At 43.0% G+C, this 26,775-nt stretch overlaps 1 protein-coding gene across 1 annotated transcript in view; it reads left to right on the top strand.

The window, feature by feature from the left end:
* The window catches only part of ARSB (arylsulfatase B), a 67,318-nt gene extending 53,893 nt beyond the window's left edge, over positions 1-13,425 (top strand). Inside the window, exons 7-8 of the mRNA XM_035099802.2 lie at positions 10,389-10,514; positions 11,338-13,425. Coding sequence (XP_034955693.1) covers positions 10,389-10,514; positions 11,338-11,603 — 392 coding nt within the window. The 3' untranslated portion in view covers positions 11,604-13,425. The remainder of the gene's footprint in view (positions 1-10,388; positions 10,515-11,337) is intronic.
* Positions 13,426-26,775: the final 13,350 nt, after the last annotated feature.

Genomic DNA, 26,775 nt, shown 5'->3' with positions numbered 1-26,775 from the left:
CGAGGCCATTTAGGGCTTTAAAGGTCAGCACCAACACTTTGAATTGTGCTCGGAAACGTACTGGGAGCCAATGTAGATCTTTCAAGACCAGTGTTATGTGGTCTTGGCGGCCGCTCCCAGTCACCAGTCTAGCTGCCGCATTCTGGATTAGTTGTAGTTTCCGGGTCACCTTCAAAGGTAGCCCCACATAGAGTGCATTGCAGTAGTCCAAGCAAGAGATAACAAGAGCATGCACCACTCTGGCGAAACAGTCTGCAGGCAGGTAGGGTCTCAGCCTGCGTACCAAATGGAGCTGATAGGCAGCTGCCCTGGATACAGAATTGACCTGCGCCTCCATGGACAGCTGTGAGTCCAAAATGACTCCCAGGTTGCGCACCTAGTCCTTCAGGGGCACAGTTACCCCATTCAGGACCAGGGAGTCCTCCACACCTGGCCGCCTCCTGTCCCCCACAAACAGTACTGCTGTCTTGTCAGGATTCAACCTCTGTTAGCTGCCATCCATCCTCCGACCGCCTCCAGGCACTCACACAGGACCTTCACCGCCTTCACTGGTTCTGATTTGAAAGAGAGGTAGAGCTAGGTATCATCCGCATACTGATGAACACCCAGCCCAAACCCCCTGATGATCTCTCCCAGCGGCTGCATATAGATGTTAAAAAGCATGGGGGAGAGGACAGAACCCTGAGGCACCCCACAAGTGAGAGCCCAGGGGTCTGAACACTCATTCCCCACCACCACTTTCTGAACACGGCCCAGGAGGAAGGAGCGGAACCACTGTATGACAGTGCCCCCAGCTCCCAAGCCCTCTAGACGCTCCAGAAGAATGTTATGATCGATAGTGTCAAAAGCCGCTGAGAGATCCAGCAGGACTAGGAAACAGCTCTCACCTATGTCCCTAGCCCGCCGGAGATCATCAACCAGTGCGACCAAGGCAGTTTCAGTACCTCTTGTCTCTCCTTGGGTTATAGGTAGGTACAGTATACCTATGAGGCTTTGTAAGAAGGACTGTGGGGGTACAGTGCATGCTTAATATGCAGAAATTATTGGTTCTGCTGCCAAGACCTCCAGTTGAAATGGGGGGATGGGACCTCTAGTCCTCTGGATGCTGCCGGATAGCTCCCATCACTCTTGACTCAGTAGCCATGATGATTGGGGAGGTTTGCGAAAGTTGAAGTCCAACAATATCTGAAGGTTCATTAGTTTTTCACCACTGGGGATCTCAGTGGGCAGGAATGTGAGGGGACCTTCTTAAAACTGTAGGGATGTATTGCCAATCAGAACAGATAATACTGGGCCAGGTGGAGCAGGATTCTGGCGCAAGGCCACTTCATTAATGCTGCAGCATCCCCAATAGATTTGGTATAGTAGCCCACATAGAGTGTGGAAGCTGTGGCCCTCCAGATGCTGTTGGACTCCAACTCCCATCAGCCCCAGCCAGAACGGCTAATGGTAAGGGGATAATGGGAACTGTAGTCCAGCAACGCCTGCAGAGTCTTCTCTGACATAAAGGAAGACTGAGTACCTCAAAGGGACCGCTTTCCATAGCTGCCAAGTTATCCCTTTTTTACAGGGATTTTCCCTTATGCTGAATAGGCTTCCTCGCGAGAAAAGGGAAAACTTGGCAGCTATGCCGCTTTCCTTCCATGGAATATGCAGTGTTGGAGGCTGTGTGGGGTTGAGAGAGACCCTTCATGAAATGTTTTACTTTTTATATGTTAGCAGGCTGCCTCTTGGAAAATAAACCAGTCCAAGCTAGCTGTGCCTCTTCCTCACTGCTTGTACGTGCAAGGCTTTTTGTTTACATTATCTGCAGCTTAAATGAGCACCATATTTGAATGTTTTTAATTACCTAGTGGAACAATGTATTTAATTTTTTTATCCTGTTCATACCTCTTGCTTTTGCTCATATTTCCATACACAAAGGAACAAAATGTATACTTTCAGCTTAAAAAAAAAGTTTATTGAGGCAAGGGAGAATAAATGCAAGCCTGCGTCTTGAGAGTCTGGTATAGGCATGCCCTCCTTAAAGTTCTGCAGCACCTCTTAAAGTAACTTCTCATTTTTTCTGGTCCAAATCCATTTTCTTTCATATGGGTTATAACAAATGTAAACAGTTACGTTTTCTGTTCACTATACTCAGAATCTGCATAACAAATCCCCATCTTTAATAACCTTGGGTGGCTGAAGCCTTGGAGTGCCTTTGTAAATGATTGTATTTTAATATTTCTGTTGGAAGCCGCCCAGAGTGGCTGAGGAAACCCAGCCAGATGGGCGGGGTATAAGTATATTATTATTATTATTATTATTATTATTATTATTATTATTATTATTATTATTTATCATGCATATATTGAGGCCTGCATTTATTTCCATGAACTTTGCAGTTTCTTATGAGTTTCTCAAGAAATCTTCCATACAATCTGAGAGCTCTTAAACTTTTGTTGTGCCGTCATCAATGCCCATGTGATTCTACACGTAACATGCATGCAGAAGCAGGCTTCCACACCTGCATCATTTACTGGATTCGGAACCAGTCACATAAGAGTTCTCTCTTGTGGGATTTTATTTTATTCTTAGGGTATTTGGCTCCAGGCCTAGAGTGGAGGTATCTTACAGCTGCCTATCCACTTTACCTTCTCTGGTTCCCGGTGGAGATTCTTCTACTCAGCCCTAGTTGGTACTGTCAAGACAAGTCAACAGGGTTGCAATTTAACGATTCATTGAAAGCACACACATAGCTTCATGCAAGCAAATAAGCAGAATTCAAAATAATAGTTTGTTGCGCTTCCAAAGGCACAGCGTTCCACTGTCAGAGGTGACCTGTCATCCTGTCGTAATGGATAGTCCAACACAGGTGTAAACCAACAGAGTCCAGGTCCAGAAACTACCCAAAAGTTGCTTTCCCAATGCTGCTTATACAGTTTTTAGCTTTCCAAACATGGTAATGATGGTAACCTTGACCACCATCCCCAAGTGTCTTGTATATACACTTGTGTGTTCTAGATAGTCTCTAGATGTTTGTGTGTTTCATAGACCACAGAATTGTAGAGTTGGAAGGGACTCTGAATGTTATCTTGTCTAACCCTCTGCAATGAAGGAATCTCAACACACAGTCCTCCAAGCAATCTGAAACCTGCTTAGCTTTGCAAATGTGCTAGCAGTTTTATTGCTGCACCAATAGTAAAGGTTTGTATCTTTACCTTCACATTCTCTTTCGTCCTTCACTTCCGCATAACTGCAAGCTTGCTTTATTTCCTTTTATGATCCCCTATTATGATATATTTAGACCATTCTATACAATATGTACCTAAGCTCATGGTAATATATGTATATGAGCTTGCAACATAATGCTAGTGATAATACAGTTGTACCTCGGCTCCTGAATGCCTTGGGAGTCGAACGTTTCAGCTCCCGAACGATTGAAAACCAGAAGTGAGTGTTCTGGTTTTTGAACATTCTTTTGGAAGCTGAACATCCAACAGGGCTTCTGATTGGCTGCAGGAGCTTCCTACAACCAATCAGAACCTGTGCTTTGGAAGTTGAACATTTCAGAAGTTGAACAGACTTCTGGAACGGATTCTGTTCAACTTCCAAGATACGACAGTAATAGGATTTTTTAACCATTGGACAGAATGGTTTATCATATGCTTTGTACACTCAAGAACTTGGGAGCCTGCCTTATACAAAGCCAAGGGTTGAGATGATCAGGCTAAGATCTTGAATGGGTAGCAGTCTTCACTGGTGTGCAAATAAGAGATGTACTGTTGCTTTTTTCAGGAATGTATTATGTTTTCTTTTCAATAGAATCTTAACATTCACCCAGCATGGGATGCCTTGCCAGTTTTCCATCTGTGGGAGCACACACAAGTCACAACAGTGCACACAAAGTTGTTCGCTTATAACTGTGTCCAGTCCCAAATCACACATTCCTTGCTTTAAGAGGCTTTTTGAAATGACTCTGGGTGTGGTGTGCAGGTTGCTTAGGGTGTTGTGACTTAGCCAGATCAGTTCCATAGCTGTGACTGCACAGCAGGCTGCAAGAAAAGCAGCGGTTGCTGATGAATAACCCTAATTGGTTGGTTGTAATACATTAGCAGTCACAATGCATGCCATCTCCCACACTCTGAGCAAAGACTTTCTTTTTTGCTCATGGTCAACGAAGGGTGGCAGTCAAAAAATGTTGCCTATGGAAACTGAGCTCGTATGACAAGCATTGTGGAATAAATGATTGGGCATGAGTCTGCTTCCAAATTAAGTATTACATTTACATGGTTTCAGTCTCCTCCACCAGGCCCCAAAATGTACTGTCCGCACCACAAATACACTGGAATACAGTATGCTTTAACTTTTGTGGTTGGGCTTTTACTAAATACCGTGTTATACCAAAGCTATGTACTCTTTGATCACTTGCCATACAGAGAGAAAGAGGGGGAAAACTTTTTCAGCATGGTTCTCTCTCTCTCATCATTTTAATCACAGACTAAAGAATGAATGTATTTGGTTAGTTTTCCTGGACCTTTTTTTAAATGCATCTACTGCCTATTTATATCTCATCTCTTTTTGGTTCTGCCAATGACGCTGGTTACTGGAGCTTTAATTTAAGGAGTAAGGGAATGAGCATGAGGAATATAAATAATGGGCCTTCTATAAAACTGTGTTACCTATGCAGTTGTATAAAACTTAATTCACTGTTACATTTTTACTTCTCTGCAATTTAACCTTTGAATCATCAAAGATTAAAACATAAACTCAGAAGATTTCTTTTAAAAAAAACCATTGGAGATACTTGTTTATGCATGATGGCCTGGTCTGCATGTCATGCTAAACCAAACCATGGCTTAGCATGAATGCATGTGCACACAGGCTACTGAAGAGGAGTTCATAGCCACTTCACTCTTCCTGGGTTGTTTTTCTGCCCCACCTACACTGAACTAAGCTTTTAGAAAGCATCTGAAGGCAGCCCTGTTTAGGGAAGCTTTTAATTTTTAACAGATCATTGTATTTTAATATTTTGTTGGAAGCCACCCAGAGTGGCTGGGGAAACCCAGCCAGGTGGGCAGGGTATAATAATAATATATTATTATTATTATTATTATTATTATTATTATTATTATTATTGTGTGTCATCGGAATCTAGGCTTATGGTTCTTGGTTTGTCTGCAAGAGTTAAATTATGAGCTTGGATTTAGACAGCATGTTAAACCAAACCATGGCTTAGCTCACTGTGGCACATCAACAAAATAACTGGAGATAAATGACGCTGCCATGATCTGTTTGCCATTTATGTTTGTTAATTTATGCTGTATTTGTGATGTCCTATTATGTTACATAATGCTATTATTATATATTGCTTGTAAACTGCTTTGGGATTCATAGAATCATAGAATTGTAGAGTTGGAAGGTACCCCAAGGATCATCTAGTCCAGGCACCCCCAAACTTTGGCCCTCCAGATGTTTTGGTCTACAACTCCCATGATCCCTAGCTAACAGGACCAGTGGTCAGGGATGATGGGAATTGTAGTCTAAAACAAGTGGCGAAGGTAGGGGCGGTGGGCGGGGCTGCAGATCCCCGACCTTCTCAGTCCCACGCAGCTGCTCTTTTGCAGCCTCCGGCGATCTGCTGTTTCGGAAGGGCTGAGAGGCGGGCCAGGCGGGCTTGTGAAGGTGGGATGTTGGGAGGGGAGGGAGGGACACTTGCCCTTGTCTTGCCGGTGCTTTATTGTAAGGGGGCGCTTTGATCCAGCGACGGTTCCCGTCTTAGGATCGGGTTGCCTCTTTTCTGCCGGGGAAGGTTTCATGGACCCTCCACAGCTGGCCAGATGACGGGCGAAGCATTTCTCGTCACAGCACCGCTAGGCTGAGCCAAGGATGTACTTCTCGAATGCCTGCCTGCCGCGCAGTTGCCCAGAGCACAAAAGTCCTCACCGGGGTGGGGATGGCGGTGATATGCGTACTTGAACATATAGAAATGCTTAGGTAATAATGTGCTTTTGGGGGGTGCTGCGGCCGCCGCTTCACGGCGCCTAGGTGAGACCGGAGTCAGTTTCACCTGTGGTCCCTCCCCTACAGTGCCTTGGCCCTGCCCCTTGCCCCCCCTAGTTTTGATCCTGGGTACACCCTGTCTGGAGGGCCGAAGTTTGGGGATGCCTGATCTAGTCCAACTCCCTGCAATGCAGGACTCTCATCTAATGCATCCATGACATATGTCCATCCAAACTCTGCTTTAAAAACTCCAAGGAAGGAGAGTCTACAACCTCCTAAGGGAGTCTGTTCCACTGTCAAACAGCTCTTACTGTCAGAAGGTTCTTGTGATGTTTGGTCACGATCTCTTTTCTTGTAACTTGAATCCATTGGTTCAGGTCCTGCCCTCTGGGGCAGGAGAAAACCAGCTTGATCCATCTTCCATGTGACAGCCCTTGGGATATTTGAAGACGGCTATCGTATCTCCTCTCAGTCTCTTCTTTCCCAAGCTAAACATTCCCAACTCTCTCAACTGTTCTTCCTAAGGCTTGGCTTGATTCATTTATAAAAAAAAAACCCAAACTCCTCTCCTAGAACCTGCACACTCTCGTGTTTATACTCTCATGCTTTTGCCATATTATTAGCAATGGGCATGGCAATATATAATCATTAATATAAACACAGTAACTGTACACAGAAGCTTATGACCAACATTTATGAAGAAATTGAAATTTAGAAAAAAGACAGTTAAAATGGGTCAAAGACAGAGATCTATAAAACTATGCCTTGTTGGTGGGAGGAGAGCCGTTACAGATATGTTTTCCCTCTTCCTCATAATACTAAAATCTAGAGTCACCCAGTGGAGATGAATGTTGAGTGATTCCAAACCAAGCAAAAGAAGTACTTTTTCACACTTCCTACAATAAATTGATGGAACTTGCTGCCACATGATCTGATGATGACTATGGACTTAGATGGTTTTCGAACGAAATTAGATTTATGGAAACAGGTCTATCATTGGGAATTCTTCATGTCAAGTGGGAAATGTCTCTCCCCACTTTTTAAGAGGAATGCCCTGCAGCCTCTTAGAGGGCAGGGGACTTTCAGGAAGGGGGAAGGGAGTTTCTGAAGTATGTAGAAACCCTATTTTGAGGTGGCCCCTTTTGCTTCCAAACTGACCAGCGCTCAACCACCTGGGATCACTATTAGAGGGAATTACGGCTACATGAAAGCTCCAGGTTTAGAGGCAGCGTATCTCTGACGACAATGAATGGGAAAAGGAACAGACTGGGAGGAGAAGCTGTCAGAAGCTGAAGAGGTAACAGGAAGAGGCTGTGGCCAAGAACAGTTCAGACTCGAGGCAGAAGCAGGGACTGGAGAGGAGTTGGGGTCAGTCTTCCCCTCCCCCTTGATCTCCTAGAACACACAGATAACCGAAATGAACAGAGCAGAGTGTGCAGATTCAGTTTGTGACTGCTTGGGAAAGACCCTGGAGAGGAGGATTCCTATTGGGAACTGTGGAGGTGGAGACCTCCGGTTGTCATGACTGCTTCATTGGGGGCAAGACCTCCTGGAAAGAGTTGCTGAGACCACTGTGGTTTGTTTCCTTGAATGAAGAGATAATTTCATTGGCCTCGGCTGGTTTATTGTTTTATTGCTGACCTATGCCTGACTCCAGCCCTGACACAGCTGGGCTCTTCTTAAGAAATTATGGGAGAGTCAAGGCAGGGTAACAAATGTACAGGCAACAACCAATTGATGCATTGTTGTGACCTGGAAGTGACCAGAAAAGGGGGTGGAGCTGGCTTAGACATGCTCTGCTGTCACGTGTGAGGACCTGGGAAACAATCCTTGCACAAATTGGGGGTTACCTGTAGTTACCTTTACTTTGACTTTGGGGGTGAAAAGTTAGGCTGAAAGCATTAGGATTTTTAATTCAGTTGTTTTTAGATAAATAGGCTAAAACTCTGGTTTGTATGTATTTCTCTCTCTGCTTATACTTCCACACGAAACAGATATTGTCTGTTCTGAAACCTTTTACATATAAATTATCATTGCAATATATTGCCTGTGATGTTTGCTTTTATAAATTGAAAATCAAAAGTTTGGATCAATTTGGAACGAGTCATATGGAATGTACACAAAATGATGAAAGATTTGAATTTTCCAGCCTAGATAATAAATACCATGTGCAGTCCTTTACCTCAACGATTTTCTAATTCAGCGTGTGTCTAGCAGACTTTTCCTTTCATTCTTGTTCCATGCTGAAAGTAGAGCAAGAAAACTGTTAAAAGTGTAATTAAATTTACAGAGATCAAGGAAAAACATAAACCAGCACAGTTGAACCCCTGGAAGTTTAGAGTGGGCTGGACTGACTTTATTTTACACTTATAAACAGTGTGGGAAAGTGGCTGTTCTGAAAGAGCATATCAAATCTCATGGAAATGTTTCATCATCGGTGCTTCTTAAAAAAGGAGCTTGCCTTCATAAATGACTTCACTCACCACCTAATAAAATGCTGCACGTATCATTAAAGGTGCGGATGAATTCCCTATTGTCAGACAGAAAGAGGAAACCTCAACTTACCCTGAGCTGGCCTCAGGCAAACAACCCACTCTCTTTGTCAGTCCTCCAACTGCGGTATAGGATGATAATAACAATGACCTATGATGCACCGCTGCTGTATGGCTTACTGAGAGAATCTGTGTAGAGGTGGCTTTGGTGAGCTACAGCACTTTCAAGTGCACTTATACAACTTAGTACAGTGATGCCTCGCAAGATGAAATTAATTCGTTCCGCGAGTCATTTTGTATTGCGAAAATTTCGTCTTGCGGTTTTCCAATTTAAACAAATCAAAAGGGAAAAAAAGGCGAAAAAATTGTCTTGCGAGTCAACAAAAAGATCGCAAAACGCTTTCGCCTTGCGAGTTTTTCATTGCGCAAGGCATTTGTCTTGCGAGGTACCACTGTATATAACTTAGTAGGCATAGTAGGTAGGGACATGGGAGAGCGTTTCCTCCCACTCTCTGAAGCATCTTATCATGGGAGACCCATACTTCCTCCCTGTTTGATGGATATTTGTTTTCTGGTGGTTTACTTCATTTTTATAGGTTGACTGATTTGTGGTGCTTTTTATCTGCATCTTTTATTGTAATTGTGTGTAGGTATTATTATATTATTATTGTTGTTGTTGTTGTTGTTGTTGTTGTTTCATAAGTCACTTTGAGTGGTTCAGTTTGTGAACTGAAAAGAGAGGACAGAAACATTCCTAAAATAACAATAACATAATGATAAAACAATTATAGTACAGTAATAAAAATTAAAAACAGTAGCAAACTCTTTTGAGCACCCCTATGTGAGACCAGGAAAGAATATGGTTACTCAGCATTGTATAAACTGTGGCTGGTGTGTGCCTTTTTCTAGCAGATTCTTAGGACTGTGGCTAGCCCAGGTTGCATCCATCTGATTAGGCTGGAGGCCTGGGAACACATGTTCATTATAATATTTACATTATTGGCAGGGCCAAATTAAAGGCTGCACTGTGTTCTCAGGCCTCACACATCGCTGACAACCAGGCATGCTTTCTGTTCTGCTGGAATAAAGGCAAAGATGAGTCTGCCTACACAGACAAAGCTTTTCTGAATCTTCCTACTCTATCCTAAAGAGGGGGCCTTCTCTGCAGTTGGCATCTATCCACACGCCCTTCACTTATGCATGTACTCTACACAGGCAGATTGCTTCCTGTAAAGTAATTTTAATTTAGAACTGATCCTTTTATCATATTGGAAGCACTCAAAATTTTGCCTTCACACAATAACACTGTAAAAGAAGAAATCAAAGTCTAAACATGTAAATATATACAAATGGTCTTTAAATAATCAACACAGGTGCAATTCTTAAAAATTACATGACAGATCTATCGTCTGTCAAGTCAAATGCTCAATCAACCATCACTCTTGCCAGAAACACCTTATGCTTCGGGCATACTGCTCACCTTTTAATGTTATATTTAAGCGCCTCGCATACATACATATTTGTTTCACCTGTGCTTAATTTTTAAAAACCTGGCAGGTTTTTAAAACTGATTCGGGCATTGTGAGGGAAGTGTCTTGGTGGTATCCAATGCTTTTTCCGGGAGGGGGCTACGCAGTATTTGTTTAAAATGCATAATAAGTTTCAGTGCGCTATGGCACTCGCCACGGTCCTCCATTGCGCCAGAAGCGGCTTAGTCATGCTGGCCACATGACCCAGAAAGCTGTCTGTGGACAAACGCCAGCTACCTCGGCCTGAAAGCGAGATGAGCGCCACAACCCCAGTCTCCCTTGACTGGACTTGACCTTCCAGGGGTCCTTTACCTTTTTACCTGTTCCACACACAAACAATATAATTTCACAATGGATATAATACTCGTGTCCTATTTGATCTTAGGTGCAGGTCTCAGCAACAGAACTTCATCACAGAGTAATTATTTTTCCTGGGAAGATTCAATTTTCAATACCTCCATACATGCTGCAATTCGACATGGAAAATGGAAACTACTAACAGGCAATCCAGGTAACTTTTTATGGGATTCCTCCCTTTCGCAGAAAGAACTGCCTCCCCTTCAGCCTTAAAGTAAAGTTGGTTGGTTGGTTGGTTAAATGTGTATGGCCGCCCACCAATAGACGTTTCCTCCTGGGCATCTTACAGAGGTGGGGAAGATGACGAGTTTAGGCTGTTCTGCCTGAAAAAGTAACTTATTTATTTAAAGTGTGCTAACATTCCCACATGCACTATCTGTTTTGACATAGTATGAAGCATTGTATTCAAATTTGTCACTTGAAGCAGTAAGAGGCACACCTGCTAGAAAGCTCACTCGTTGGTAGGCATCCCAGCTTTCCAGCTGAGGCATCCAGCTGGTACTATAATTTCCTATATGTCAATCAGTGTTCTTGCAGATTAATCTCTTGTTTCTAGGATGGCACTGTTTGTCCACTTGTGTGTGTCCTGTTGCTCAAAGTTCACCCGCTGATCATTGAATGTTCGTTATAAAAAAAAATATGTAAAGGTGCAAAAGGTGCAATAAGAGAAAGGAGTTGAGGGTGGTAGTATCAAAACCAAGAAAAGAGCAACAAACATCAGCCAAATAGCTCTACTGCAGACTGAGCTTCATGCTGTTTATATTAGGAACTCTTCTTCCTACTAACATCGAATTCATCTTCTGGGTATTCTGTTGGTCAGCTGGCAAATCTCCATAGGAAAAAAACAAATTCCATGTCGCAAGTTCAATTCCACTTCTCTGAAATTGAACAAGTCAGATCTATGAACAAGCTGGAAATAAATTAAGAGGTTAATGCTGTCCCAACTAAACTCTAATCTGCTCTGTTCCTGTTTATAGGTTGTTCCCACTGGTTTCCACCGCCATCTTTATTTAATGAGTCAAAGGCTCTGTCTTCAGACCCTCCAACAAAGAAACTTTGGCTCTATGATATTGTTAATGACCCTGAGGAACGAAGTGACTTGTCAGAACAATATCCTGACATTGTGAGAAAGCTCCTTTTGCGTCTCCGGCACTATGACAATAACTCTGTTCCCGTGTTCTACCCAGAAAATGACCCTCGTTGTGACCCAGGAACGACGAAAGCCTGGGGGCCTTGGATGTAGGAAACTGCTCAGCAGCCTGAGAAAGGTATATCCAGGGTAGTCATAGAGCTGATTCCCACATTATATTTGTGTACGGTACATAAAAATGTGTGCATCCATGTGTACAGCAGGGCAAAGTGTACAAAAATGTTCCATGGGAATCAGCCCATAGACTCAGGCACACAGACACTTCTGACTCGTTTTTTACCTCTTCAGCTTTCACTTCAGTCCATTGGATCCAGTTTTTCTTACTCAAAAGCTGTTTGAAGGATCCAGTTTCACCATCGGTTGTGCTTGAAGATCTATACAATCATAAATCTGCCATTTGGATGTTGGTGGGTTTTTTTTTGCCGTCCATGACATGTCTCTGAAGCAGAGGGTAAAATGATGCCGCCTTCCCAAAGTTCCTGGCCAGCTGGGAAACATTATTTCAGTTGGAAAGCTCTGAGTCATGGGCGGAGGTGGGGGGGACACGGCAGGGCCTTCTAAATTCTTTCGCATCTGAAGTCAGAGGCTTGATTTCATACTTGCCGGGAGCCAGCTTTTATCGGAGGCTCACAGAGTTGTAAAGAAAAGGAGAAAGAGGCCAATTGTAGAGTTCCTTTTCTCTCTCCCCACCTTTACATTGTGAGTCACTCTGACAGGAGCATCCCAGAAACTCCATGAACAGAACCTCTTAGCAGCTACTCACCAAGGTCCTAGCGATAGCCAAACATGTCAGCTCTACATCCAAAATGTCTTATTTCCGCAATATGAATATTGTGATCCTTTACACAGTGGTGGGCAGGATGGTGGCGTGGAGATATGTACCTGACCTCCTAGCAGGTGAGTTGCTGCTGCTTACCAGGAGGGAGAAGGGCAAGATATTGTGGAGGGTTGACTCTGCTGGCACATTTGCACTGCACCAATCTTGCGGCCACTGTTAACCTCCCGGTAAGCAGCAGCAGCGACCCAGGTGGCGCTGTGGTTAAACCACTGAGCCTAGGGCTTGCTGATCAGAAGGTCGGCGGTTCGAATCCCTGTGACGGGGTGAGCTCCCGTTGCTTGGTCCCAGCTCCTGCCAACCTAGCAGTTCGAAAGCACGTCAAAATGCAAGTAGATAAATAGCTACAGCGGGAAGGTAAACGGCGTTTCCATGTGCTGCTCTGGTTTGCCAGAAGCGACTTTGTCATGCTGGCCACATGACCTGGAAGCTATACGCCGGCTCCCTCGGCCAATAATGCGAGATGAGTGCGCAACCCCAGAGTCGGTCACGACTGGACCTAATGGTCAGGGGTCCCTTTACCTTTACCTAAGCAGCAGCAGCAGCTCACCTGCCAGGAGGTGAGGTAGCTGAGTCCACCCCACCATTCCATCTGCTACCGCCCTATATACATATTTACTCAGAACTTTCTGGCCTTTTTTTTTTTTTACACCAAAGGCTCCTGATTAAACTTAGTAGTTATGGGATGAGAGGAAAGGTTCTCTTATGGCTCAGTAACCAAATAACAGAAAACTGGGAGCAATAATAATTGGACAATTCTCACAATGGAAGTGGGGTTCCCCAAAGATCTGTAATGATACCAGTGTTTTTAATATGTCTGTAAATGATGTGGAGGTAGGTGTGAGCAGAGAAGCAGCCAAGTTTGCTGATGACGCTGTATTGTTGAGGGTACTAAAACCAAAAAGGGACTGTGAAGAGTTTCGGTGAGAACTCCACAAAGTGGGTGGAAACATAATAGCGGTTTATAGAATTCTGCACAAGGTGGAAAAAGTAGATAGGGGAAAATGTATTGGGAGCATCTTAATCTGTGTCATGGGTTCTTTTTAAATAAAGGGATGGTCAGATGCCATCACAGGATGATGGTCAGTCTCAGTTGATCATTTTATTAGAGGGCTCTAATAAGTTTGAAAATGTCTAAATATAGTAATTCCCTTTAGACAATCTTCTTGCTTTCTGGGTTTCCCCCCTCTTTTGATGATCTCATGCATTTTACATACTGAAACTTTTCATTTGCAACCAGTGGACCACAAATAAATTATATTTGTCCAACTGTTTGTTCCTGGGCCCAATTCACAGTGCTTGCTCTGACATTACCAGAGCAAGGTAAAGTGAGGGGGAGAATGGGCTGAGGAGATTCCATGGTGGAGAAGCTACCACCTCCTAGGTTCTACCACTCAACTCTGGCCAGGATGGAAAGTGCTGTGGTGGCCCTTTTCTGTGTTATTCCCTCGCACCAAATATACTGTTCAGAAACTGGGTGTAAAGGGGAGGGGGACTTTATGCCATTTTTGCTTCAACGTATACTATTTAGGTTGACAAATTTTCCAACTTTACCAAGGACAATCCTCTATTGGATGAGCTCCAGTTTAAAGTTCAAAGATAAAAGTTTATAGATAAAAGAACCATAAAAAGCCCCCTTCAAGGCAGGGGCCTTGAAGTTGCTCATCAACAGCTTGCATTTGGACAGCAGGCTGCAGGTCACCTGCTCTGATAAAAAAAATCTGTTAAAATTGTGGTAATTTTAAGGGTGCCACATGCAAATTATATGCAAATTTGTGTCTTCTTTTATTTTGGCAATGTGTAAGCAGTCACCCTGGAAGAGCTAAGCACTGGATTCATAAGAAACGAATCTGAATAAGAGGTGTTTTGTTTTGGTAAGTGCCAAATTGACGGTGCTAAACACATAAACATACACAGGATTTCAGTTCTATTAAATTGTATATCGCATATCTAGACACAACCTATAACGTTAAGTAAAAGATTTATTGCATTAGGTTTTCTAAGCTATGAATAAATTGTGAGATCACACGGAGGTGCTGGTCTTCATCTTCTCCCATCCTTCATCACTAAGGCTGTCATATCCCATGCATGCTTACTCAGCAGGTAGGTTCCACTGGAATTTACTCCTGTGTGATCACAGATCTTGACCTATGTGTATTACAGATGCACCAGGTTTGCTAATTATATTGGTTACCCCATAGATGAATTTATGTTTGGGGCAGGAATTGTGTTTGGGAACATTGGAAGGGCTGATACTAAACCTCTTGCTTGTGTTGTAAAAACTGGAACATCTGCTGCAATCATAAAAAAGATAACCTTCCCAGCTGCTACTTACCCTTCGTTCTGTCTGAGCTCTGTGATAAAAAGGCTGCTGTGTTTTGTCTGAAGAGCTATAGTTAAAGTAAGTACAGTCAAAGAGAAATTCTAGATTTAGATGTACAGAACATACTCTTCAGAAACCACAACAAGCTATACTAGCAAAGCCACAGCTTACTATGGACAAACGCTGGCATCCGAGGCAATGAAGAAAATATAGGTTTGACTGCATAGTACCTTTCATTCTTAAAATATCTGAGGGCTCTTTATAAAGTTATGAGCTATACTACAGTCTGCTGCACAATATACTAAATCGACATGTTGGAGCTGGGCACATATTTCATCTTTGGCATACATAGTTTTATTTTATGTCTTCAGCTTTAGCAAACAGCTCTGAGAATCAGCATAACTACAAGGACTTCTTTTTAAAACAGATAATATTCTATGGAAAACTTAAAGCTCTGCCAATCAAACTGAACATATAACCAGAATGGGTTAGTACTAGATGACTATGATTCTGTTATTTATACAGCACTTCAGGGAGGGTAGGAGGACTAAGAACATCACATAGATCTTTTTTTTAAAAAAACCACTCTTCAAAATTTATTAAAGAAAGCCTTCAGAATGTCAGCAAATTCCCTTTTCTTCAGTCTTCAACTGGTGGGTGCTTATTTCTTGAAGGAGTGCAAGACCCAGTTTATCAGCAGACATCGTAGATTGACACACACACACCCCTCTGGCTTGCCACCAAGGCCTATCTTACATAGCAGCAGTCAGTTATTTACTGTCCTTCCACTCTCCCCCTGTCTCTTGTGGTTAGAGGCTTCTAGTCTAGTTATCCCTGTTCCATTTGCACACGTTCCCCCATATCTTTTGTCCCAGTTCTCTCTCTCTGCTCAAACAAGCTCCCTTACTCTCACTCTCCTGTCTGCTTCCCCCACTCTTGACACACTGCTTGTGGTGTTCCAAACCATCCTACATCCCTTGGCTCTCAGCCTACGTAGTGATGGGACACTGAGGGGCTACAAAAGTCTTCACCCTGGTGTTTTGCTTCTGGCCCAGTCTTTGCCTGTTCCAGCTGAGCCATAAAGAGGGCATCGTGGCAGCCAGCCATGCTTGTCTGCTAACCCGCCCACCCGGGGGGCTGCAGCTCCTGGGCTCCCCTGCTGCCTTTCTATATTTCCCCACAATGGCTTCCTTAGATTTGACATTGTTAAGTCCTTGCCAACAAACAAGTATACAGTGGTACATCGGTTTACCAACTTAATCCGTTCCGGAAGTCCATTCTTAAACTGAAACCGTTCTTAAACCAAGGCGCGCTTTCCCTAATGAGGTCTCCTACCCTCGGTGCCCTTCCACCATTCAGATTCCGTTCTTAGACTGAGGTAAAGTTCGCAAACCAGGACACTACTTCCAGTTTTGCAGAGTTCATAAACCGAATCGTTCGTAAACAGGGCTGTTCTTAAACCAAGGTACCACTGTATTCTTCAAGGTACAAAACTGCACACTTAATCTGGTATAATACATATAATTCATCCTATTCCCCTAGGCTTGGTTTTTCAACTAAACTTTTAAATCCTGTCTACACTCACTTGTGAGTAAACCCTATGAAACTCGCTGGACGTACTAATTTTAGATAAATATGCATAGGATTGCCCTGCAAATATTTACAGGTTCACTATGTTCTGATTTCTCTTGCATTTATTTTACTTAGTTGTGATTTTTCCCCTTTGACAGGGTGGATATTTTGTGTGTAGGAATTGATTACTCAGTCCATATGGTTCCATTCCTTGTCAGTTTCAAATGTTCTCCTGCAATTATAGGGCGGTCTATAAATTCTAACAACAACAACTCTGTTTTATCCCAATTTTGCAGTTTTTTACAAGCATAGAACCCCCCAGAGATGTACCATTCCCTGTTTATCTGTTTGCTTTGTAACACAAAACCCCCAATAAAAACTAATTCTTAAAAAATAATGCATAGAACCCCCACAATTAAGTTGTATAAACATTCCATTGAAGTACACATTTTGTACATAATATTTCCCTAAAATACACATTTTTCTATGGCTTTCAATACATTTCCCTTATGAAACACACACAAGGAAGTTTGCAATCCGTTTCATAGTTGACCTGCATATAACGCTTGGACTGGTGAATCAGATTGATCCCCTTCAAAATGCAGACGGAACACATTTCTCTCTATTTGGGAGTCAACTGGTTAATTAAATAGATGATAGCTTTCTTTCATTTATTTTCACTGATACTTTCATCTTATTTATTATTGACTTTGGAACACATTTCAATACAATCCATGTTAAAAACAACTCCCACCAGCAAACGAACTGGCTCAAACTATCCCCTTGGGAGCCTGTCTTTAACCCTCACAACTTCAGACCTGAATGAGAAATTATATTTGACCTCCATCTCTCCCCATCCCACTTCAGTCTTGGCTGCCTTCAAAACAATCTTGTAAGGCATCATTTAATCCATTATTCTCAGAATGTGATTACTGGATTCCTCCAGCGACTTGACTCCAACTGTACTTGCAGCCACAGCTCCTATAGAAATGGTGTGTTTAGAATTGATGCAGTTTTTGACAAGGTACACATTATGCTTTTAAAGCACATCCCCACTCCAAAGATTCCTGGGGATTGTAGTTTGTTAAGGGTACTGGGAATTGTAGCTCTGATTAACTATTTCCCCCTTTGTAAAGATACACTGGATTTGCCTGTTACATTCCACCCCACAATGGGTGCAATCTCTTTTCTTTGTTCTTAAATTAATGTAAAACCATAACTATAAATCACCCACTGCTTTGGATAACATTTTTCATAGTAGATGGTTCAACCTTTGACAGTTTCTTTGAATATTCATTTGTTTTCTTGCTCTCAGTCATTTACTGTTTCCTAAATATTCTCGAAGCTACCAATACGAGTCTCACCAAACTGTGGGAGGCAGTGGAAGACAGGAGTGCCTGGCATGCTATGGTCCATGGGGTCACAAAGAGTCAGACACGATTAACGACTAAACAACAACAAAATATCCAGTTTCTCTGTATGCAAAAGAACAGTTACAGCCCCAATTAAGCCATAGGGCCAGAGTTACCTCCGCACCCAAACATCCTCCCCAGAATTCATATGAAGCTCCAGTGCACAAACTAATTTTCCCCAAGCACCATTTATTTCCTATAGTGTTCTTTGTTAATCAATGTGTTACAAATGTTTTCTGATCAATGCACGAATACTTAAATGTCCCTATCTAGCCTGCACTTCCCCCTAAGCAAGTGGCAACCCATTGGAGGAATCTATCAGAACTGCAGGAATGTCCAGTATCTCACTCAGATCAATAGCATCACTTTAACTGTTTTGACACCAGACATTATTTGTGTTACAGCTGCTTACTGCAGCCTGCGGATCAATCAGTCATACATAATTCAGCATTGCTGAGATCTTGATTGCTTCATTGCTTGAGGATGTTGTAATGACAAAGGAGACGATGCTCAAATGTGCGTGGGAGAAAAACAACTTTTAATTATTAATTCTGCAAAAAAAAAAGTTTAGATACGGATAGTAAACATTAGAGGAAGTTTTTTTGGTATGTGAGTACCATTCATTAAAATAAGCATGTGCCACCTGTCTCTTTCTGGTGAAAGACCCCAAAGCTACTCGACTGATTCATAATCACAAGGTGGTCAGCCCACAGGGTACTGCAGGAAACAAAGGGTCCATTTTACACTGTTAATAGAACTTTGAATTGGGAGGCCTTTCATGACTACTTAGGTCAGAGGTGGAGAATGTCTTTCAGTCCCAATGTCACATTCCCTTCTGAGCAACTGACATGCCAGTGGTAAAAGCAACAAATGTTAATTTTACGTCTGTACTGTAGGCTAATTTCTACATACTGTACACTTTTCTGTCCTCCATGCTGGCAAGCAATAATCATGCTCACGAGTTCAAGGACACATTCCAGCCAGACAAAAACACTTAGGGTATGATATGTATGGCTGGGAAAGAGTTCCAAGGGTTAGATGGGGGGGCTGCAGAGTAACATTCAGCCCTTGCACCTGAGGCTCCCAACCCCTGGTTTAAGTATTGTTATAGGTTTAGGTGCCAGAATTTGTAGGTGCAAGACACCCATGCTTCCTAGGTTTAGTAAATGTTAGGATTTAACCAATACTTGGAGTATTAAGAGAAGGTGCCAGGTGTTCGATTTAGCTGTATAGAAACACAGTGTATGTATGTGTGTGTGTGTGTGTGTGTGTATATGTGTGTGTATATATATATATATATATATATATATATATATATATATATATATGGGAATCACTTAGAGATAAGCCATTAAGAAATACAGTCATGACCCATCAAGATTGGCCACCAGAAAAGCAAAGGCTGTGGCAGCTACAAATGGGGGATAGTTAGAAAGACAGAAGACCAGTAGTTTTGGTTTTGAATTAGAGTTTGCCTGTTATAAGCGAACAGGTGAAAAATGGTTTGCAAGCTTAAGAGGAGGTGCCAGAGCACAAGGCGGGCTGTCTGTTTTAGGCTGCAGAGGCCGCAGTGGGGCAGATCTGGGCTCCCAGGATCAAGCCACGGTCATCGTTTCTGCAGCAGCAGCAGCACCACCAACAGCAGGTGATGCATTCCTTAGAGGCAGAATCTGTTGCTGCTATGGATCCTGCTGCCTGAGGCAGCTCCCTCACCTCACCTTGCCTAATGGGTGGGGCAGTCGTGGCAGGTAGCAGGTTGCCAAAGCTATTAAAAGGTGACAAGATGCATACTTCACACACACTTCTAATATCTAACCACTGCCCACTTTAGCTGGTGGTCTAGTTCAGGCATCCCCAAAATTCGGCCCTCCAGATGTTTTGGTCTACAATTCCCATCTTCCCTGACCACTGGTCCTGCAAGTTAGGGATCATGGGAGTTGTAGGCCAAAACATCTGGAGGGCCGCAGTTTGGGGATGCCTGGTCTAGTTGCACACACTGAGAGATATGCAAATATATGTCAGGAAAACTTTTCTCTTGCTTTATAGCTGTATCTTCACTGCATATCAAAAGCACTATCCATGCAATTAATTGGGCCCCAACTGAACACTGTAATGTGGATATGTGTCTCCATTCTGATCAGCTGTGCATGAAGAGGCCTCATTCTGCATGAAAATATCTCTTGTGGGATTTGACCAGTATATGTAGGCTATATATACTGAGTTGATGGGACTGAGTTGATGACTATTATGGTGAACTGTTTAGGGGGAGTGTGTTCTATTTATATCAATAGGACATATTTCCAAGGAAACAGGTTTATACTTGCCTGGGGTAAAAATCAGTTTAACAAGCCTTTGGAATACTGCTTGGTAGAAATAAAGATTGGCATAGTCCACAACTGCAAATTGACCAGAATGGCTCATCCTACATGCCAAATGAACAGGAATGAAAAGCTCCCATTGAATGAATGAAAAGCTTAGGGTTTTGTGAATTGTCCCAAATTACATCATTGCCCATCTATGTGGATAAAAGTCTGTTGTTTGGAGACCAGAGGTTGCACACTAGCAGTTGTTACAGAGCCCATTTTCACAGTGTATAAACAGCTCAAAGCAGCTGTGTGGAAGTGTCAGCCTTTTGCAGCCTAAATGGCTGGCAAAGTCAATAACAGATTCTGCCTTAGAGCATTCAGGCTGTGTACACACAGACCTGTTAATAGCACAAAAATGTTGTTTTTCTCACTTCAGAATCCCTCATGCTTGTCCTCAACATTCTGCCTTCAATCTAGATGGATTATAGATCCTGCTGTCCACAAAGATGGGTGTAGTTACTTGATAATTTTGAAAACCTTGATTAGGTTACCCACACATTTTTCCTCCCTGCACATGCCCCAGGTGGACAATTATTGGTAGGCCTATATGCCCACCCACAATGTCATTGGGCAGATGTGGGCACACTGCTGGGACTGCTTAGATCTCTGTTTCCAAATGAACACACTGTGAGGTAATGCAGAACTAATCCACAATGCGCTTTTATTCTTTGAATGAAACCAGTTTCTCAAGAAGCGCTTTTCAGGGGCAAAAAATATACAATAGATCTAGATCGTGTATGGACTACCTAGAAAAAACATTTACTCAATCTTCATTGAGTCTATAATAAATTCTCGTGGGTATGCAGCCTTATTCTAAGCCACAATTTATTACATTACGGTGCAACATAGACAGTAGCAGGACATAGCAGCTGGAGTTTTCTGCTTGAACTTGAACTTTCTTTCTCCCTCCCCCAGATAAACTCCAAAAACACCTCTAGCGCTCATTTATAAGTGCTTTAATTCATTCTAGCATTTTACAATAAGTTCTCAGAGTCTTCAAAATAACTTCAGAAAATTTGTATTTTTCTTCAGAAAAAGTACTGGTTAACCTTAAATAGTTCTGTAATTTATTATTCTTATGTAAATACATTTACATTAACATTATTTGATGTATTACCTATTGCTACCTTGCTTTTTATGGCAATTCCATACTACAGTATATACATTTCTCTCTCTCTCTCTCCTGGTTTCTGAATCTCTTTCTTCTCTCTAATTGTTGTATGCAAGTTTATTTCTCAAATGGCTCTGGAAAGTTTTAAAGTTCTGTTCTTTAATCATCTTCACTAAATTATCTGGATGTGACTGACATCATCAAAACCACAACATAAAACATGTGTATTCCCTAATCACGATTTAGATAGTGGTGAAAATACAGAGCAGATCTTCCTCAAACCTTAACCGGCAGGCAGAATCAAGTGCGAACAGGTAGTCCTTCAAATATACCGGAAACAAACCACAATGGTGACAGCAACCACTTTGAATTGAACTCATAAACATACCAGGAGTCACTGCAGATTAAACAGCTGCGGAATCACATGCTTTGAACAATGGATCCCTGTCAATAACCTGGCAGTAGGATTCTGAACCAGCTGTAGTTTTCAGTCTTTAAAGATAGACCCACCTAGAGCATGTAGCAATAGTTCAATATAGATATAACCAAAAAATGTTGCTGCTGCATGTCCTTTTCTACATGTGTTGGGAAAATGCACATGTACACAACGTGTCAGGTCTTTAGCTGAGAGTCATGGTTCATGGTCCAATTACCCATTATAGAAAAAAAAAGTGGGAACTATCTAGGCAGGCTGTCATATTTTATACTCAGTTTATTTAACTATAAGTGCATTTTAGAACAAGATGATGAAGTACAGAAAGAGTCCTGCTCCTGGAAGTATTCTGTGAGTGGAACTCTTGAATGGCTTGCTCCATCTGTGAAAGGAGCAAAGAGTTAGCACCTAAGCCAAGATCTGGAGCTTAGCGAGTCCAGCCTTCTACTGTTTCTTTTCTTCCTTGTAAAGAAGAAGAGTAGAAGAGTTTGGATTTGATATCCCGCTTTATCACAACCCAAGGGAGTCTCAAAGCGGCTAACATTCTCCTTTCCATTCCTCCCCCACAACAAACACTCTGTGAGGTGAGTGGGGCTGAGAGACTTCAAAGAAGTGTGACTAGCCCAAGGTCACCCAGCAGCTGCATGTGGAGGAGCGGAGACTCGAACCCAGTTCGCCAGATTACGAGTCTACCACTCTTAACCACTACACCACACTGGCTCTCAAGTGAAAGATGCACGTAAAAACATTATTTTGTAGACAATTTTTATCTAGGTACCAGCAGGTTAACAACAACATCAAATATAAAATGTAATTTCTATGCACATGGAAGTCACTTCCATGCACCTGAATCATGTAGCTGCAGACAAAAGACAATTTGTGTCAATTATCAACTAAATTGCTATTATTTGTTCAATCTGTGGACAGAAATAATGTGTTATTTGCAGGAAGCATCTATAGGTTGGGGTCATATGGAGATGCTTCCTTGGCCTCCAGTTGAAATTAATAGCTTGGATGCTATACCACAAGTTTCTGGGGCCAATGGGCACTCTTGAAACTTTGAGAAACTGCCATGGGCACCAGCCACAAATGGCTGCTATGTGGCTGCGCATCCAGAATGCGCAGAAAGAGATAAAGCATCACAAAATGGTGCTGACTGACTTACCCCTGCATCAGTGCACTCAACAATGAAGAAATGAAGAAAAAGGCACCTACACCGGCTACCACAGAAAAGAGCCTTTGCAGTTCTCTGTGCAGAATGGAAGAGAGCATAAATTTCCAATCCCAGCTTTCCAATGAAATGTGGGCCTGTTTGAGTGGCTGTTCAGTGTAAGAGAGGCTAAGCCTGTGCCAGTGAATGAAAAAAATGTAGTTTCTCGTGCGTTGTAGATTTTTGAGGCAATATTTGCTGGTATCTTTCATGAGGGCGCCATAGAAAACATCTGAAGGCAGCCCTGTTTAGGGAAGTTTTTCATTTGTGACATTTTATTGTATTTTAATCTTTGCTGGAAGCCGCCCAGAGTGGCTGGGGAGACACAGCCGGATGGACGGGGTACAAATAATAAATTATTATTATTATTACTATTACTATTATTATAGGAGGTACTGACACGAATGCTATCGCCATAGGTGTTTAACCCTTATACAGTATGAGAACAACCAAATGCCAGTGAAAAAGAGGGGAAGGAGGAAAGAGAGGCCTAAATGCATTTGTCTGAATGTAGTTGTTCTAATTCTTAAAGAGAAGAACAATGTAACAGCACAAAATAATTGAACACACTTGTTTGGATTATGACATGAAATCAGCAGATATATTGTGGACACTTGAGTTATTACTATGGGGTATTTACAAACTCCTTGCTGTTTTATTTTGCATAATACTGCTAGAGCGGTTAGGAATTTAATTTCCTGCTTGCAGATCTTTTTCAACAAATTACATGTGGATTTTTCAATCTGACATAGTATTCACCCCCTTCACACATGTTCCTCTGAGGGTATTCTGCTATATTCAGCTGTTGGGGGTGGGGGGTGGGGAAAGACATTATGTCAGAATCGGCCCTGAGACAGACCAGAATAAATTAGTTTCTATTTGAAACTTAATAATTCTCTGTAGATGAGTGGTGAAGTTAAATTTAATAATACTGGGAAGCATTTGGCAGTGTTACAGTGTATCCCATTGCAGCATCAATGTCTACAACAGAAAAACTGAAGCTAGTCGCAGTAAAACGTTCAGCATGATATATTATCTGGTTGTTTACACTAACCTCATTTCCAAGGATTTCTTTTAACTCTTATTGGTCCAGTTGTGATGAATAACACAATGTACAATTATTTTGAAGCAGCGTAATAAAATGCATGGATCGAGCAACCATAGAATCATAGGATTGTAGAATTGGAAGGGACCATGAGGGTAAATTTAGTCTGACCCCCCTGCAATGCAGGACTCTTTTGCCCAATGTGGGGCTTGAACCCACAACCCCAAGATTAAAAGTCTCATGCTCTACCAATCCTGTGGCTGCAAATCTATCAGCAGGGACAAGGTGGCACTGTTAAGCTGGTAGAAATCCCACTGTGTCCTATTCCTCCTCTGGTGGAAACATACAAGCAGTGCGAGAGGGAAGGATTCACCTGCAGACATTTACCGTAATTCCATGAATATTGGCTCCTCTCTGCCACTGCAGTGACAGCCTATGAATCTTCAGGATAGGATTGCACCCATACTTAGAATATGAAGTAACTTGTTTTAGATTAATGGATCCATTTTATACATTTCTCTAACATTCTTTCCCAGAATATGTTTTCAACTGCTTTAAATTAATATTGCTGTTAGTGCTCACAGGCAGTGCATTCTGAACTTGTTTTTAAAAAGTTAAAAACACTGAACCAATCTGCCCCATCCAGACACCTTCTAGGTAAGCGGCTGCAATGCCTCTGTTGGGAGGGCAGCTCCACCACCCCATCCTCATCTCAATGGTAGTTTCTCGGGTAACCCAGAGCCCCAAAGAAAGATATCATGAGGCTCCTTAAAATTGGTGACCCCTTAACTAGAAGCTCCACCACACTGTTATATCCCATAACTAAATGAACAGACATTGCACAGAGCATCCACTTGGCGGCTTCCTCTGTAAACACTGGTGTGCTGGCAAAATTCTCACTTCAAAAATTAAACTGTGCATGCACTGCCTTATTTTGCTAATACTGTACTTGCAGCCATAGATTTTAAAGGGACAGGGAAACCTTAATGACTTTTGAATGACCACTCAAAACTTCACCAAACCAATGAAAGATTGAGTTTCTAAATAAGTCCAAATAAACTACATCAATTTTCACCGAAATTGGAAAGAAATATATGATACTCCCTTTCAAAATTGAAGAAAAAGGTAAATGTGTCCATTTCCAGCACTTCTGGTGGCTGTGGCACTGTTCCAGGCAATGCTTATTGTTTTAAACCACTTAGAATAGTTGTAAACTCCTTAGAATTTTGTGTTTGTGTGTTTTTTACAATCAAGCAGTATGTAAATTCTTACATATAGGAGCAGTTCTGGCACATTTGTAGGCCTCATTGGGTGGCTTATGTATGCCAAGTTTCAATTTATTCACTCAACAGGTGTCTTTTTTTTAAATAACCCATAAAATACTGAGACTTAGGGCACAACAGCAAACCACCAACAGGATCATAACGCACAATGTACACACGTACACACACACACACTGAACACAGTGCTGTGTTATATTTTTCCTCTTCCTCTGAGGCGCAATCTCATGTTTTGCTTGCTGTTTTCCTTTTCTTCTGAGACGGGCGAGGAGGGTGTCCAATAATTCCCTTTCTGTCCCAGGGACACGACTGCTACTGCTCAGCACTGCACTCGGTTTCCGTTTGGTGCTTTTGGCAGCGTCTTCGGCAGGGAGGCACCAAGCTAGTAGTACCATTAACGTCTCTCTCTCTCTCACACTCACACACATCAAGCAAGGAGAGCGAGCAAGAGCGCGCCCAAAAGTACCCGCAGTTGGGGTTGGCGGGAACTCCCTTGCCTCCCGCAGCAGCCTCTTCTCCTGCCCAGTGCTGGATTTCCCCCGAGGCCAGCTTCGCCACGACTCTTCCGTTGCTTCGTCGGCCTTGCTGCCCCCTCTCCGTCCCTCCCTCCCAACACGCTCGTAATGAGCAGCAGAGACGGGGAGTTCCGCATCCCCCGCGGCACGCGGGCCTTTCTTCCTCCCGTCCGCCCCAGCCTTGCTCCATGCATGAACCCTTTATTGTGTCTGCCACGCTCACTCCGCCCCGCCCGCTGCTGGGAGCCGTGGGGCCTCCCTCCTATCAACACACACAGCCGCTGACCTCGTCCCCCGCCTCTTGGGACGCTCTGCCTTGGCTCGCAGCGCGGGGCAGCCGCGCTTCTGACTAAACCCTGCGCCTCGCCGCTCCGAGTCAGGAGCCTGGCGCAGCTGCACCTTCGCAGCTTAAGTCTCTCCTCGGATGGGCTGTTCCGATTTCACGTGGGAAGGCAAGAGTCTCTCTCCGCATTTCACACGTGTAGTCCCGCAGGGACCTCGATGCCTTACACCTGCCCTCATCCTGCCCCCTGATCTTTTTACACCACCTCAAGAAATCTCCCTTAGAAAGATACCTTCCCCATTACCTCACGCACTCCTGTCGTTTTTGTCTCTTTCTGTACAACACACACACACACACACACACACACACACACACACACACGTACAGACAGCAGGCATGTGTATATTTTTCCCTTCAAAGATTTTCCATCCTCGTTTTCCTTTTTTTTACAACGTTGTGACAGATGAAAGGAACACTTCCATGTCTCGGAGAGAAGGGAAGCTGCGCGTATCACCCCTCAGACTTCAGACTTGCGCCCCCCCCCAACGAAGCCGAACATTTTACCTCAGGAATCTCGCTCCCTGACCCCACGACAAGGAGTCATGGGGCGCCCCCACCTCTATCCCCTCGGGTCTTCTTCGAGCTTCGCAATTCTTGCCGGCTCTCTTGCTACCGTATGCGCCAAAGTGTGTGAATATCTGTATATGAATATAATATTACCATCCAGCAGAGGAAAACTACCTTGACACTTATTCCCCGTGTGCTCCTCCTTTTTGTCCCTCGACCCCGATAACCCCCTCCTCGTACGTTGACTTGGGTCCCGCACCCCGCCCCTCTCTCCCTCCTTTCCCCTTCAGTGAGGGACAGTCCTCGTCTCGCA

The sequence above is a fragment of the Zootoca vivipara genome, chromosome 11, assembly GCF_963506605.1.
Source record: "Zootoca vivipara chromosome 11, rZooViv1.1, whole genome shotgun sequence".
In the NCBI taxonomy this organism is placed as follows: domain Eukaryota; kingdom Metazoa; phylum Chordata; class Lepidosauria; order Squamata; family Lacertidae; genus Zootoca; species Zootoca vivipara.
This window is presented reverse-complemented; position numbering and strand designations above follow the sequence as displayed.